Here is a 16,716-nt window from a genome sequence, read left to right on the forward strand (position 1 = left end):
TTAGGAATGAACAGTATCGAGGGGTAACCACTATTGAAGTCAGATCCACACCGTCAAAGAAACTCACTCAAAGTCACTCACAGTTATGATGAAATCTTTCGATGTTTTCAAGCCATCAAGTCTTTCAAGGTTTAAAGTCGGATGTTCGCTCTGCTTCAGAAGTGGTTACCCGTTCGGATGTTACAATCATTGAGAAACTTTAATGAAACAAAGCCGTATTTTTCTTGTGGAAATTCACCTCAGCAGCGATTGAGGCATATGGAATATTCGTATAGTTGAATGACCAGCCGTGTTCACACTTTGTAGTCGCCCACGATGGGTCAGCTACTCTCACACCTGTCATGAGAAGTTCAGTGTAGTTGACGGCATACATTTGACACCGAGAAACAGCCGTAGCTCCTTCTAATTTCAGTTCATCAGCATTCGCTGCGGGAATAGAGAGGGCGATCCTGAAAGTTTTATATTGGATTAACATCGTGTGATTATAAATTATTCTTCCAAATATGACATACAATTAGCAAACATAGGCAATGATCTGGCGTAGATGATCAAATCTGCAATAATTTCGGTTCGATGACGTAGAGTATAATTTTATTTCGAAATAGATTTCGTATCACGGGATGAAACAGCAAGATATGATTTGATCCCATTAAATCTAACAAGATCCAAATTTTGTTTCTATCTAATCGGATCTGATAGTATTTACCACCAAATCTGCTACGCGCTTTCGGGTACGTTCCCGTAATCATTTAGCTTGTGCGGGGTGAGGGGGGGATTAGTTGATAACCATCATTATGCCTTTGTAGACGTCGTAAAATTATAATGTTTAATGCAGGAAAACTGTAGAAAGCTTTAACAAGGTGTAGCTGAACTGATTGCGCGTTTCAAGCTCAGCTTACCGATTCGACGCCTGAACGATGTGACCCGTCTTGCAAATTTTGCGGGTTGCCTCTCGGGTTTCCCTTCAGGCGCTGGGGATTTGAACACAACCTCTCGTTCCGTAGTCCAACATGCTACGCTACTACGGTCGGTATATCATATGGATGTGTCCATAAAAACTATTGAAATCTAGATTATTGCCAAGTCCGTTTCAGTACTTGCTTGGATTCAAAATTCGAAATTGAATGATGCGATTAACACAGTCCTAAAGAATTTCAAGAGAAAACTGATGAAGTAGTCAGAGAAATTGAACAAAAATTTGAAGCTGCTCGTACTTGGGGCGTCGTTAATAATTCATACACATTTATGCATAAAAACGGAGTAATAGAGGTTTAGACATTCCAAAATGAGTTGTGTTAGTTAAAGCGTTAGACATCGAGATTGAATATTAGAATAATTTTTATAAATCGTAGCACTCGATTGATTTTCACCAGAATATGTTGTGTTTTAAAGAAAAAACATGACACATTTCCGAAGCGTCAAGAAAAATGTAAGCTAACACGCCTACTTGCAAATTGCTCTATACTTATGTTGTAACACGACACCTTGCTGTTTTTTTCGCTACAGGTTTGGCCTTGCTTCGTATCAAGGAAGTCAGTGCGGGAAGCATGTGTATAAAGCGGAGGAAATAATAGAGATAGTAAATGATAACTCGTGAGAGAGTTGCATCAATGAACTTGAAAGTAAATCTGGCACCGATACAGTTTATACAATATAAGGCGACTGGACACGTGTTCACGTACTTATCTGACCCAAAATTAATTATGCGTCCCTTGAGTTAGTAATCGATTGGTTATTTCTTATTGCCGCATTATAAGAGACTCGTTATTAAGTATTCGTAAACAGCCGTTATCTTAACAGTAAGAATAAGGAGTGAAATCTAACTTAGGATAACGTGCAGGCAAGTAATAGTTGGATTATTTGGCAGCAGATGATCTCTGGTGAAAATTTCTGTGACTACGAATTTTCAGAGAAATTGAAACATTTCGCATTATTTCGTACAAAGTTGTAAATATGCTAGTTTTTCATGAAGAATTGATAATTTTCATGAAAAATTGTATTGTCTTGTAGATGTTTTTTTGAATGACAGGATACAAATTTTCATGAAAATCTACAAGGTTTTATGAGATATTATCTATATTTACAATTTTGTATGAAAACAATTTTTTCTACAAAATTGTACGAAATGTTCCAATTTTTCGAAAAATTCGTGGAAAATCGTGAAAATTGTTTTCAGTGGGCTATTCGTAAAAAAAATATTCATTCATAGACAAAGAAACTCTGGTCTTGAAGACAGGTGGAACATCATTTGCGGTATATTCAAACTACAAATGACAAAACTCACCTTAATTAAAATATACAATCGATATAATTCTGTTATACAAATTAGCTGTATGATTAATCTTCAGGCGTATCAAAACGCGCGGTCGAGACATTTTCAAGGAAACTATTAGCATTCTCGATGCGGTCGTCGCCAGAAAGTGGAGAGCACGTTGAATAAATCAGGGTATTTCCCATTGTATGTAAACCGGTTTCTTCCTACGCGATTCTTAACCGAGCGTATTGAAAGTAGCTGCAGGCGAACAAAGGAAACAAGAAGATTCAGCTTATAGTGAAATGATTTAGGTAATTTACAGGTGAGGTGTGCTAAATTAAACTACGTCACTCGCTGTTTCTCTATAAATTCTTTATTACTGACTCCGTCCATTCTACGAAACTGCTTCGTTCTTGCGTAGGATCTTGTCTCGTAAAAACTTGTTTCTACGTATTACAATTAACCCTCAGCCATTCTTTGATTGTTAAAAACAAAAATTTGACTCGTTCATAGAACTAACTTCGTCAGTGCCGAATTGTGGCAGAAAAAATGAACATGAACAAATAGTCGGTTGGTTTACCACACCAAGTTCTCTATATTCATTTTTTATCATAACTGCAATGAAAATAATTCTGGATACAAAGTGAAAATGAGTGTGTCGTCGTAAACAGAAAATCTAGTATATGTTTCTGTTCTTTTCGATTACGGCCACTTGTACCAAATTTTCTTGTAATTTCTACAATACAATCAATATTCCGACTACACGTATTTCACTAGTTGCAGAGGAACTGTAGGAAATGAAACTTCTTTCAGAGCAGATTTTTACAACTTTATGACATCGCGTTCAACAAAATAATATTTAATTGAAAACAAAACACGCCTATGATACTGTCATCCGATTCGTCGTGCTTGATGTTTCGGAATATTCTACGATTACCGAACAGTAAAAACTTGTTTCTACAGACAGGCATGAAAAACTCATATTTTTTGACCTGTGAAGCTATATAAAAGTGACAGTTATTGATTGGGCAAATAAACGGGGCGATAAACTCTGTCGGCAGGGAAAAAAACTTGTAAGGTGCTGCCTCTAGCACAAAAGTAATGTTTTCAGGACGAGTCTTATCGATATATTTTGACCGGTTATATCGAAAAGTCGAAGCAGCCGTTCGAACGGTTCTAACAGTTCTAGCCATCTAACTTTTAATCGCGTTTCGGTTTTTCAATTAATGGAGGAAAAGAATGGCATCGGACACGGAAAATGATTGTCGATCTATGCCATCGGATATACGCGAATCAGCGGAAAAGGTTACGTGTTAGTTGTTACCGGACAAATGAAAAGAAATTTATGAATCCACTTGCAAGGCACGCATGGAATAGAGAACGTCCAAAAGCGCAAATTCGTCTTTGAAATCGGTTTTACCGGCATATTTTGACGCGATGGCGAAAAAATATAAGCCCGCAACTTACGTGGTCAACATATTCAATGCTTAAAAGCGGCGTTAACATCGGAGAAAAAATTGGCATAAGCAGCTATAAGATATTATCTACTTTTTTAAAAATACAATGGCGTAGATTTTGCAACAAGAAATCCAATGTTTTTACGACAAATATCTTGCAACAAAGGTAACGCTCTACGCACACTATATACAACACACTCTACGTATTTATAATTTACTACGTTATTTACAGATCGTTATAGTTTTTATATTATATTATACATATTTTTATTTTATAATAGTATGACAACATAATATTGGATAGTCCATAGTAGGTACCTTTCGAACCTCTTTTTTTGTAACTCGCAAGAATTGTTTATTACGGTTTGAAATGAAAGAATATTACATTCCTGATAATCTATCGCGCATTCAGCGATTAACATACTGGATTTACAGGACTTGCCTGCCTAAGATACTTGTTTGTTAGAACAAAACATTTCCTTGGACACTGCGAGAATATATTTTTTTCCAATGCCTGCTCGGAAATCTCGATTTTGGAAGCCTGTGAATCGTGTGTAAAATACGCCATTCTTGAACAGTGCGGTAAATCGACTTTGGCTCATGCGCAGGAGCGATATGACATATTTTACACTGTAGGGATTTCTTTGACGCATGCGCAAACATCGAATAAATCGGTTTTACGCATTGTGTCATTGAGCGTAAATTACCGAACCCCAATTTTACTCGATATCTGTGATGCCTTCGTCGCTTCTCAAATAAAACTTTCCGTCACAGGTGACAGAAAAAACAGCGTGTGATACACGTGTGGATTGGCGATATCTGACTCATGTGATTCAGCGCTGATCAGATTGGCTCACGTTGCGTCACATTGGTACTCGTGTGCACTCGCTTAAAATATCAGACTTATCAGAAACCGCACACTTTTCGCACTCGTAACACAACGCACTATTCGGCTGCATGATAAGTTATTGGTGAGAAAACAGATTTTCCCGGATCAGCCGAAACTCGGATTTTTTCTTGGGCCAAAAGAAGGTTCGGTGAGACAAATTACTTTGTACCTACGTACACGGAGAGAAATATCTGAGAAAAATTACCCTGCTGTTACTATAATCGTGATGTAAAAGACACCTAATGCAGTTTTTACCGTGCTGCATCAGAAAAATGCCTCGTCACATTTAAAATTTTGTGCTGCCGAAATACATAGTTTCTAAGCAAGGCAGTAATTTTTTTCATAAAAACGCATAATTTTTGTAAAATGCATCAATAAAAACTGCACTAGGTGTCTTTTACATCACGATTAGTAACAGCAGGGCAATTTTTCTCAGATGTTTCTCTCCGTGTACAGTTGATTTGAAAAAAGAAAGATTTCGCTAACCGCACCAAAATATTCGCTTCATTCAAACAATCTATGCTTTCAGTGTATCTCTAACTAGTTTTACGAAATCGCGTGACCTTTACGATACAGGAACGCTACGTATTTCCTTATAAAAACTCCTCGACGAAATACTTTTCGAAGAAACCTGCTATCCGCCGCAGGAATATAATATACATATGCAATGGACTCAAGCAGACGTCTTTGCTTATATTTATCTCTGACAGCGTATGAGATTTGCATGTTTATTATTAATATTTTCTAAAATATCCGGTTCCTGCTAACAATTATGTTGAATCGAATATCTCGGCGAAATACCCGTCTTTTTACATACACTGATCGTTTTCGTGATTTTTGTAGAAGATGGAATTGAAGATTTTTTTACAATGGCAATAATCCGATGCCGCTCAATATTTAAGCTAAACAAGTGTTCAGAGTCTACATAAATGAATATATAAATAAAAAAGTAGCAAAAAACATTTTCATCTCCATTCTTTAACACGATTTTGACTATTTGGAAGAATTGTGCTTTCATTATATTATAGCATGTAACTAATAAATAATTCTTCTTAGAAAATATTCTCGATTATTAACTCGTTCGCATTAGAGGTCATGAAATAAATTTTGAATGCAAGATTATTGGGTTGTTGATTAAATGTAAGTGTTTTCGTTGTATTATAATAAACGAGTTTATAATGAATTTCAATTGAAGTCGAGTAGAAAATATCGCACTCGGATGATAACAGTGTCAATTGTTTTTCATTGCGATTTATTTGCCTAGATAGCCGATCAGTTATTTGTATAATTACATTGCACTTACTTCTCGTGGTCGGTGAGATTCCAGCCATCAAGTTCGGGCACTTTACACCAATATTGTTCCGGTGTAAGTGTGAGGAAGAATTGAGTAAAGTATAGGAAAGCGTAAACGACGGTGAAAGGCAATAACAGAATAAAGAGTAGCCATTGATATCGGCCGGCTTCTCCGATGTAAGGCAAGATGTCGTCGAAATTTTCGATTTTCGACCGTTTTCCATCTTCCACCTTTGAGGGCTCAACAGCAACCGTCATTTTTATGCCTGAAAAACAAAAATACAAACTATAAAAAAATTTGTCTGCAAATAACAAAAATCCTCAGAAGTCTCGCAGAGTGTCAAGAAAAAATTTGTCGAATCGCAATATAGTTGAAAAAAATTTTAACAACAAAGACGAGTTTTCATCGAACTTCATTAAAATCTTCTGAAACGGTTGCAAAAATCGAAAAATAAGCAATCAAAATCCGATCAGCATTTGAGAGAAATCAATCTCTGCCTGTGACCTCAACATGAATTTTTCTCCCATATTCTTCAAGTTTATAGTTTTCAGAGTGAATAAAAAATTGTATGAGAATTCTTTTTCTGTTGAAAGACGTAATCGCAAGAGTTCCCGAATAAAAATTTGAAAACTGACTAAAGACTGTCAAGAACGTTTACGCTAATGGGGGTCTTGTGTCTTAACGAATTGTGTATTAAACCATTTCAACCGATGAAAAAGCTACCGAATTATTTGTTGTGGACTGGTTACAAAAATTTACCCAAGGATAACCGTGTTTAAATTCTTCCCTCGACACCCCGAGCAACCAAACATTACCTAGTCTACGGATATAATCCCTCATTCCATGGATATTTCAATAATGTTCAATGAAGTCCTTTATACCTAGACGCGACAACAGATCCATAAAACATTGAACTCTTAGTACACATGCGGGTACATGATAAGGAAACATAGTCAATATGAATTTATGCAAGTCAGACTATCCGAACAACATGCCAGTCAGTGCAATCAAAAGCTTTTTTACGTATTGGGTAAATCTCGAGTTGATGTTCTATTTAGATAAGTTGTGCAGTTTATTAAACAGGTCAATGCAATTATGCAGAGCATAAAAAGATAGATAAAATACTTTTATCAAAGCAACAATTCATACCCTTTAGACTAACAACCATCGATTCAATGGTTGAACGCGATATTATTAATCGGAGTGAAATATTCATCGAGTAATTACTACCTATTTCCAATCAGGATTACATTGGTACGCTTATGTTGTACACGTGGTGTAAGCAATTAGGCGTATTACAGTGCAGCTTGACTAATGAACCAATAGAAACGTATTCTCGCTATATGCGGTGGTTCAATTACGAGAATACGTTTTTGGCATTATTCTTGCTGTAAGAGAACTTTGGATATATTATATTTCGTACTCGGCAATGCATGTAAAATTGCTCCGAATGCAACGTTTTAGCATCGGTGATGTGTAGTATTTGACAAAAGTCTTCTCGTAAACCTACGACAATAAACCTAAGCGTAATCTACAATATCTTTTTGTTTGTCTTGACTTATCAAACGCGAATATACTTTTATAATGCGGAATAGTTACTTCATCGTAAAAGGTAAACACTGACAGAAATTTCCTCAACTACTTAAATTTCCTACCACAATGAGTTTAGTCGCTGTAACCAGAAAACTCAGCACCTATAAATATACTACTCTTTTTGATTACGGTCACTTGTGCTATATTTCTTTACAACAGCGATGTTCCGACGTTCGTGCAACAATAAATTGATGTTGACGGCTTGGTTAACTGACAAATGTAGTCAACTGAACACACAGACTTGATGTTGGAATAACCAGACAATGTCATATTGACATCTATAATCACACCTCATAGTTACCGGTACCACAATATTTCGTAATTCCTACAATGTTAAAAAAAATTTCATAGCACGCTGTAATTCCAACTATTTATACCCACATGTCGTTCAGTATTTGAGACGACCAAAAAATGTGTATATAAGCGATCCGCTTCTTTCATTATTATTGGATTCCGAAACACTCTCATTCATACGGTTACTTATGTTTATTTATTGTTGTGAATTATATTATTAACACAGCCTCGCATTGGACAGTGCAGATTGAAACTATTCTGAACAAATCCGAATTACTGGGCACGTCAAATTATCAATGATGAGCGAGGCAGTTTGTACAATATTCATGATAACGATGGTGACGATTGTACATTCTGAAATTTGCGATCCTATCTTCACCAGTCTGGCGTACTGTAGCAGAGACGTGTAAGCGTGAAAAAAAGTGACATGTCGAATTGAAAGGCCGCAATTATGCACGTCGCAAATGTTCATTCGATAGTCCCATTATCTGCACGAATGACCTCGCTCAAATCCAAAACGCGGACGCGTCTAACGAATGAGGCATAGTTACACTCATCGCGATTCGTTTTGTTTCAAGAACAAATCCATTCCTTAACGATTAATCGCCGAAAATTTATTTCTGCGACAATGCCACGCTTTAACTTGAACTCAAATTCAGTTGAACAATAATAATGCCAGTGGGATGATGTTCGAAAACCGGATTTTTTTTTTTTTTTGAGAGTCACGTTTTTGGAGGTCCATTACGCTATCAAATTGCATTCTCGCAATACTTGATATATCTGACCATTCCACTTCGCTTATTCTAAACCTGCGATTTCGATGCAATGCCGATGTTACATCGATGCAATTTTTCATCCGCAGTCGAAATAACCGCTACAAAATACTCACCGGTTATATCAAGTTCGGCTTTTGCAGCAGACACACGAGATACGAACTACGATGCCGGTATTTTTATCGGCGAGTATTTTGACCGCAGGTCGAATTTTACGCAACCAATGTAATGATGGCGATACACGTTTTTCTTACCATCTTACGAGGTATTTGAAAGACAAGCAGGATCGTCATTACGTCACGTACGTTCTACATATCGTTATTCTGATTTTCTCCATTTTGTGTTATTACGACAAGCCACTCAGTTATATTCCGTAGCGATACAAGCAGCTTAATTATTAAAAGCAATGTAGTTTTGAACATTGATATTCTGGTATGAACGAAGTTCTAGAATCGAATTAACAATTAATTTATTGTCTGAACAAACAGATGAGACCTATTTTTTGAAGGCTTACGGTTAAAAGCGTGCGGAAGTATAATAATTCGTGAGAAAAATCTACTATTTCAAGTGAACTGAAATGTCGTGAAAAGGTGGTATTAGTTAATCGTTACCTGACAAAATAAATAGCTAAACAATTTCGATTGTAGCCTTTCGTTGTCTAACGTAATATCAGTATGTCAGTTTTTTTCTTCGCTAATTCTCCTCCAATTTGAACTCTCTTGTAACAAAATAGAATGTTTTGATGGTTCGGCATCTGACATTCAGCGCAAAGCAGAAACACATATGTATATATACGGGAAAGCATCGCTTCAACCGGATTCTAGTGACGTTGAATTCTCGGAATTGGACGTCACATCGATCTGCTCATAGCCATTAACTAAATCACGTCCCATAGTTTTAATTTTGTCTTGAAAATTGTTCGATAGCTTTTTTCCTTTACATAATTTATTCCATCGAAACACATACAGAGAGACTACACTTTCATAAATTTGTCTCTGTATATTTCTATCGGGAAAAAGACACCAGAGTGACACGCGGAAGCATGTAACAAAAATTGTTAGTTAATTGATAAGAAATAACGAATAAAGTTGTCTGATAGATAACGAATACGCAAAACGTAGCATTATTATGCTCGGCATACAAAATAATCACAATCATCCAATGACTGACTGTCTTAATTTTCCATGAAATACATTTTCAGAATCTAGCAAACGTGAAATAAGCTCTGCAATGTTGTTCTGACTAAACAAAGTTTTTATCAACTTCTTCTCTCCGTTCTAGTACAATAAAAGATATAATTAAGCTCAAGAAGAGTCACGTGTTGTTAGATGTAATTAATTTAGGACTTGAATAACCGTTCGTTGAACCGTGTCAGTCTTCTCGCGTGTGACTGCAATAAAATTTGTCATACAGTGTTCAAACAATTGACACAAAATTCGAAATCATTAGTTGAGACTAAATTATTTGTGACAGACGAATTCTATCGTATAAACAACTCAAGATAAACTGACTACATTGACGTAGGTGCAAAGAAATATCATCGGAATGAAATGAAGATTTTACGCACGTATTTTCATGATTTGCGCTAATATTGTACAATTATAGTAATTATGTTGAATTCGATTAATAAATAATTGTACCGGAATGAAAAATACACCAACGACGATTGCTATTCTTTACTCGCATAGCTGACTGATATCAAAACAAAAAGATCGTACAATTCAGTCAATTTACACTGTTTAGAAAATTAATTAAATAGATGGCATGACATTGTCTTTAGCTTACTCTCTTAACTACAAGTCCTTGTACGTCATCTAACGAATGATTTAATTCTGTTGATTACACTAATGACTGGAACCCATATTAACAACACTTTATATTTTACTTCGCTTGCGAGAAAGAATTTTTCATGCATTACAGAATATATTACCACTTCGACAAATGTTTTTGTAGATTTACGATGTAACATATTTTCTGATAGCGTCGATCAATTAGTAGCTCTCACGATCTTGTAAATTTGACCACTCTTTATCCACCGAATACATTCAGTGAAGTGTGTGAAGCAATTTAGTTGAATCTACCAGAGGCTATTTAATATTTTCATAATACCATAAAAAAACTATTATTTCACCAAATGGACTGAATTAAAATCGACATTTCGTATTTTTAAGTATATTTTTTTCAATGACATATTTTTCGTGATTGTGAAACAATTTATTCATCAATTTTGGTATTTACAACACAATATTGTTCTCCCACGAGTCAATTTTCTACAAAATGCGTTTAAAAATTGTTTTTTTTTAAAAAAGCAAAATTTTTCTCAGAGAATAAATACTCACACTTCGTTAACCTGCGACTGACTTCAAGCGTTGATGCAACCAAAGGTTGCTCTCTAGTAACTTGCTCTTGAAATCCTCGAATATAACGGGTTTGTTGATAAAATTATCACGACTGTAGTCACTTATCAATTTACTGTTTTATTATATTTGTCAATGAATTTAAAAATTGACCAACTCATTCATTTATTTACAATAATTTTATTTAAAATAAATCAATTCGTTCGTTTGTTTACTTATTCTTCGTACACGTTTTGAGTCTCGTTCAAGAGCCTTACAAATCACGTCATTACGGTAATATCCAATTAACAGCCGAGACGAGGTGTAATACAAATGTTCAAACAATACCCTAGAAAGGCGCAAAGTACATTCAGGAGTAACGATTGTTCAGGAACTCACAACAATGACTCTTGTCGCCAAAACCGCGGTTACGAACGAATCGGCCAAACTGAGGTGAAATTATTTATAAGCTGCATCGCGAATGAATTGAGGGAACTGTTGAATTCACGACTCCACAGTCTTTATACAACCTTGCCCCTCCGCTCATTCACCGAGTCGATTAGTCACGTGGTGTACCGGTTACCCGTGACGTCAGTAAGATACTCGCCACGGGGATTTTACTTGTTTTGTTTGAAATTCGATGACGCTTAACGCCTGGGTTTTACTTGGACTGCTGCCTGGATGCGTTACGCAGACGTTCTCTATGGCGCACATGGCGATTCGCGTTGTCTTTCGTCACGATTAAGTTATACCATTGCGTAGGTACACGAGGATATTCGTTTTTTATGGAACAAAGGGAAAAAAAAGCGCCGGATCGCTAACAAGGAAATACCAACCACCTCTCTGTAAACGTGCTATGCATATCGCGAAGTCTCGTGCGGGGTCAACATTTTATTTCTGCTTAACTTCGCAAAATTATTTACGTAAGCGACGTGAATTGCGAACGGAATGTCTTCGTGTCGCGGATAAATCTAGATCGACTGTTTTGTTGCATCGGTAATTAATTAAACAATTCCTCACTCGATGATTCACGCTTCTAAAGGCATATTATGTTATTCCGAATAACTAATATGTATAACCAAGCAATTAAGGAGGTTCTACCACCTTTCCTAAAGACGATTAAGCGAAGCTGAGAACGTCAAAAAAATTCTTATTCATCGGTTTTGCCAAGAACAAGTAGTTATTGAAGTTTCGTGAATATTAGGGAGTTGGCTCGTAAACTCAATTCAAAACTCATTGTGCTGCAATCTAAGGAGCTTTTTCTCCGTAAGAATTTACACAATATTTGAAAAGTTTCGTAATTTCAACAAATGTAAATATCGTACATTGCTTTGGATTTTTTTTTCCCTCATTCAAGTGATACTGTACTTGCGAAAATTTTGTTACCATATTTTAGTAGGTAATGAATTCTTATTTCATTGGCTTATTGGTTGAATTGATTTTGGAATTTCTTTTCAATTTGACATTTTTTTGCCATTGATACCTGAGCTTTCGTCCACGATTGTACTTTCAATTTTATTGCTTTTTTTTCAACACGTCTTCCTAGCTTACGAATGTAATGAATGATCCGTGTTTTGCTTTGATGAAATATCAATGCCTATGAGAACCAGATCAGGAAACCAGGGTACCCGTATTTCTATGTCATTTGGATTCGCGCCTTAATTTGCCAATCTTGGACTTTGTTGTTGCAACAGTTACTGTACAATGCCTCGTCGCTTAGCGTGTGATTACACCTATGTGCATACGTGTAATTATATTATTTTCATATGTTTACTTTCCTGTCTCGAAACGTCTGATATCTTTTGCTTCTCGTTGGTATCAAACAAGCTTAATCTTTGCCCTTATCTCGTGATAATTCAAACAAGTCCCTTGCAATTCCAGCTTCTGAGTTGCAACTCCAAAATATTCAACGATTCGTTTACACGTTCATTCGCGTATGTTGGTCTTATCAGTCCTTCGGTTATTCTAAAAGTAGCTCAACCCTCGCAATCAGCCGTAAAACGTAAGCCAGCTGCATACAAGGTGTCGTGTATCTTATGATTTTTCACGACCAAACAAACATAGCTATTTTAAAGCATAAACAAGTGTAGCCGCATAAAAAACCGTTTACCGACAGCCTCGTTCAAGTTGACCCAGCTTACGTAGACGCAGATTTCACGGACACGGCCGAATTTTTAAGAGCCTGGTACCGCGGAGCTATTGACATGATAAAAACGGTCCTGTCACGTGAAAAAAAACTTTGATCTTCACCCTCGGCTTTGTCACCCGAAAGGCTTTCCGTCGTCACTACGCTGCGAAACTCTGCGCATCGAAAAACTGGCGCCGAGTATTTTTCAGACAGACCTGGAGGTTTTGTTGATAACGATTGCAAATTATATCGCCATATTTCTTCCCCGAAGCTTACGTTCACTTTCTTCTCTTCCGGTATGCGTAAATAAACTTGAATTATCTCATTTGGCTGCAAAGTTATCATTTTTTTTTATTTTTTTTATTTTTTTTTTTTTGTGACTGATACAGAGAGCCGCAGAATAAAATTTCTCGTGGTGTATGGAAAAAAGAACAGCAGCCAATTCAAACACGAATAAACAAGCCGTGAAAACAGTATTCTTCGGACTTTTTATCACTTGACAAATCAATTGATTATATCATAATTGTTTCGTACTGCATTATTTTATTTGCTGCATAGTAATTTGCATATCTTTTATCAACATGATACAAACTGTGACGGAGTGCTTAAAATTGATCGAAATTCGATTTTCTTCGTAAGAAATATTTGTTGAAAAAAATTAAAACCTAGCAATTTTGATGCCCATTATTTGAATAGTAAAGTCGTGTAAATTTTAGAATTTTTTATCCGACCATTTCCGAAATCGTCGTTCGAGTTTTTCGAGGCGAACAAACAGACAGACTTTTCTAAAAACCTGTTTTGTTGTATAACAGATATCAGAACTCGTCAATATTTATTGAAATTAGAAAAATTTATTCTCGACCAAAGCCAATGTATGGCGATAGAGGAAAAGTAAACGAAACTTGCAAACAAAAGTCGCCTTTAACACATTTGCGAGATTGAATCAAAATACAATTTTTTTTTTTCATTGGATTGCAAGAGATTCGACTGCCTATCCGTACCCCAATAAGCAAGTGCGACAGGAAAGTCATCCGGGTTCGACGCCGATCGGATGTGAACGTATCCAATCGAATACGAGGGTCAAGCAGCCCTCCCTTGAGATCAATGTCAGGCTTCACCTGACGGCAACAATCGTATGTAATAAGACATGTATTTACACTAATTTCCAGCCTTGTATCCCTCTTCGTCGCGTTAGTAGATTTTTCGTCGTTGCTTTTATTTCCGCTTTGTTACTACGACCTTCGGTAGGAATTCATCCTGGGAAACACAGGACTGGCACGACGGTCAAATGCTAGCAAAGTGTCGTTGTGGCTTGCCTTTGTTCTGCCAGTTATAGAGGCGAAGTGATTGTCATCCGGTAAATTTCAACGGGCAGTAAACCGTTGGCCTGCCGCTACTGACCGATACACTTATCGACTTACTGCTCGATGGAATAAGGCATTCGTGCGAGTATTTAATTGCCGTGACTCTGTCTTCTTGGAACATGACATTGTCACTGTTTCGATGGACCGTCGTAAGCAACGCCAAGCAACGATCGGTAGCAATATGCCACAGACCTTGGGCTGATGCAGGTAATCTCCATTTATTCATTGTGTAGAATTTTTTCTCAACTTGTCGCACTTAAGGTGGCATTATCACGAAATCGTCGAAAGTGGATCATACGGTAATATCGGGCAATGAAAGTTAAGACGACTTTTTGACTATTCCGCATAGTGGCATTCGCTGAAGAAAGCTTCCTCGCATGGGAAAAGTGTTTCATGTAGAGAACTTCGATACATCGAGGACATATTTACGGAAATCGAAACTTTTTAATATTCAACGAGTCTCGCGTAGTAAGATGAACATTTTTCTGGTGCCCAAACTATTCATAGCGGAATGTCGTGCCCATGGAGATTTTTGTTCAGGATGCCAAGATCTGTAACACGTCAAAAATCCAGACGGTTTCGCTGAAACCCAACTCCCGTAAGATTATTGCGGGGTTCTTTGTGCATAATAAAACTGACGTTTATATCTTTTCATACGCAAAACTTAGGACCAAATCAGTCGGCAAATAATGCAAAATGCAAATTTAAAATTTTAACACAGGATTTAACGGAAGAACTGCAACCCACGATAGACTTATTTTAGCTAGCGAACATATTATTTATGAGATATACGTGTCCCTAAAAGTTAAGGCTTACATTGTGTCGTTCACAGGGATTCTAAATTTTATGTAGCAACATCAAAGCACGAAATGGTGTGAAAAATATATTTCATCGCGATACTTGAAAGTGAAGTTACGTTACGTGATTCATAGGCAAAATTTTGATAAAAATTAAACGAATTTCAAGGTTTGAGGTAATAATACACTTTGTAAATAACTTTCCTAAGATAGGTAGCAACATCGATAAGCGACATCAACTCAATTTTATGTTGAATAACATGTTGCGTAACGAGGAGGCATACTCGGTCTTTTCGGGTTGGGCGTCAATTTGCATTATGATTGCAATACTTTTCATCGCCGTGACAAGGGAAGAGTCTGTCGGTTTGATCGACAAACTTCCGGGACGATCTGAAAAACTGGCGATTGAAAAATCTGAAAAAGATTGAACTTGGCAGCCAAATGAGAAAGTTTTGAAGCAAAGTTGGAAAAAAAAACTTCTGAAAGACAAAAAATTTATAAATAATTCTTTAAATAAATGTATAAATTGGGAAAAACATATTCATTTATTTAGAAAAAGTAATGAGGAGGAAAAAGTGTAGGTGTGTCGATTAAACACTGAAAACCGATTCGTTTCCGGTAAAATCGCAAATTCAAATTAAACGGGACATGGCAATTTTTCATGCCCATCATTTGATTGTAAAATCCTGTAAGCTTAAAATTTTTTCATCCAGCCGTTTCCAAGATCATCGCGCTAGTTTGTTATATTATCTGGAGGCATGCACATTCAGGATCGCTGACCTTTAAATTTTTTATCCTCGTGCGTCATCGGAGCAAGGTAACGATCAGATGGTCAAAGATGCGAATAAATAACATAGAAAGTTGTGTCAGTTGCCAAGCAGGCAGGTTGTAACGGTTGAAGTGCGTAAGTCGCAAAGCGAGCGTTCACGGTTCGAATTCCCTCCTAATTGCAGTCTTTCGTTCGGAGAACTTGGCAGTGTTTTTACCATTTTTTCTTTTTTTTACTACGGGGATTCCTAGGTCCTGTATAAGGAGGTCGGACGAAAACCGCTACGTTGCAACGATGTTATTACGAGATAGCGTCACATTGAGTATTTATTAAAGTATAATTCTCGTAAGCTACGAAGATCTCTTTCAGAATATAAAAATCGAAAATGCCGAAATTAACAAGCTTAAATATCAACGCTTCATTTCGAATCGCTTAACCGATAAACAATCTGGTACTTATAAATTCGTTCAATTCACTCTACGATGGTACCGTTTATTCTAAAGACTTTCTGTAACGTCATCGAATATATTTTTATTTCTTTTCCAGAAATCAATTTAATACTACTATTAATTCATTGTAATCAATATCGGTGGAACGTTGGGGAATCAAATATTTGACGATGATAACATTATGAACAAGTGTTTTAATGACTTCCTAGAAAATAGTCCTTTGAATAAACTGAGCCGCCATAAAGTGAAGTAGAACGAATCTCCTAGATTTTTTAACATTTAGTTGAAATTAAACACCGTTATCTAAGCTTTTGTTTAT

General features: G+C 36.5%; 1 protein-coding gene across 3 annotated transcripts in view; it reads right to left on the reverse strand.

The window, feature by feature from the left end:
* Positions 1 to 16,716, reverse strand: part of LOC107218374 (carcinine transporter) — a 37,066-nt gene that overhangs the window by 4,770 nt on the left and 15,580 nt on the right. Inside the window, exons 1-3 of one of the 3 annotated variants that reach the window (XM_015656222.2) lie at positions 10,894 to 11,384; positions 5,904 to 6,159; positions 239 to 449 (exon numbers count right to left, since the gene is read on the reverse strand). In XM_015656222.2, coding sequence (XP_015511708.1) covers positions 239 to 449; positions 5,904 to 6,151 — 459 coding nt within the window. In that variant the 5' untranslated portion in view covers positions 6,152 to 6,159; positions 10,894 to 11,384. Of the gene's footprint in view, positions 1 to 238; positions 450 to 5,903; positions 6,180 to 10,893; positions 11,385 to 16,716 lie in introns of those variants that run through there. The other 2 variants (XM_015656223.2, XM_046737413.1) reach the window with 2 other exon arrangements.

Source organism: Neodiprion lecontei, chromosome 4 (assembly GCF_021901455.1).
Source record: "Neodiprion lecontei isolate iyNeoLeco1 chromosome 4, iyNeoLeco1.1, whole genome shotgun sequence".
Taxonomy (NCBI): domain Eukaryota; kingdom Metazoa; phylum Arthropoda; class Insecta; order Hymenoptera; family Diprionidae; genus Neodiprion; species Neodiprion lecontei.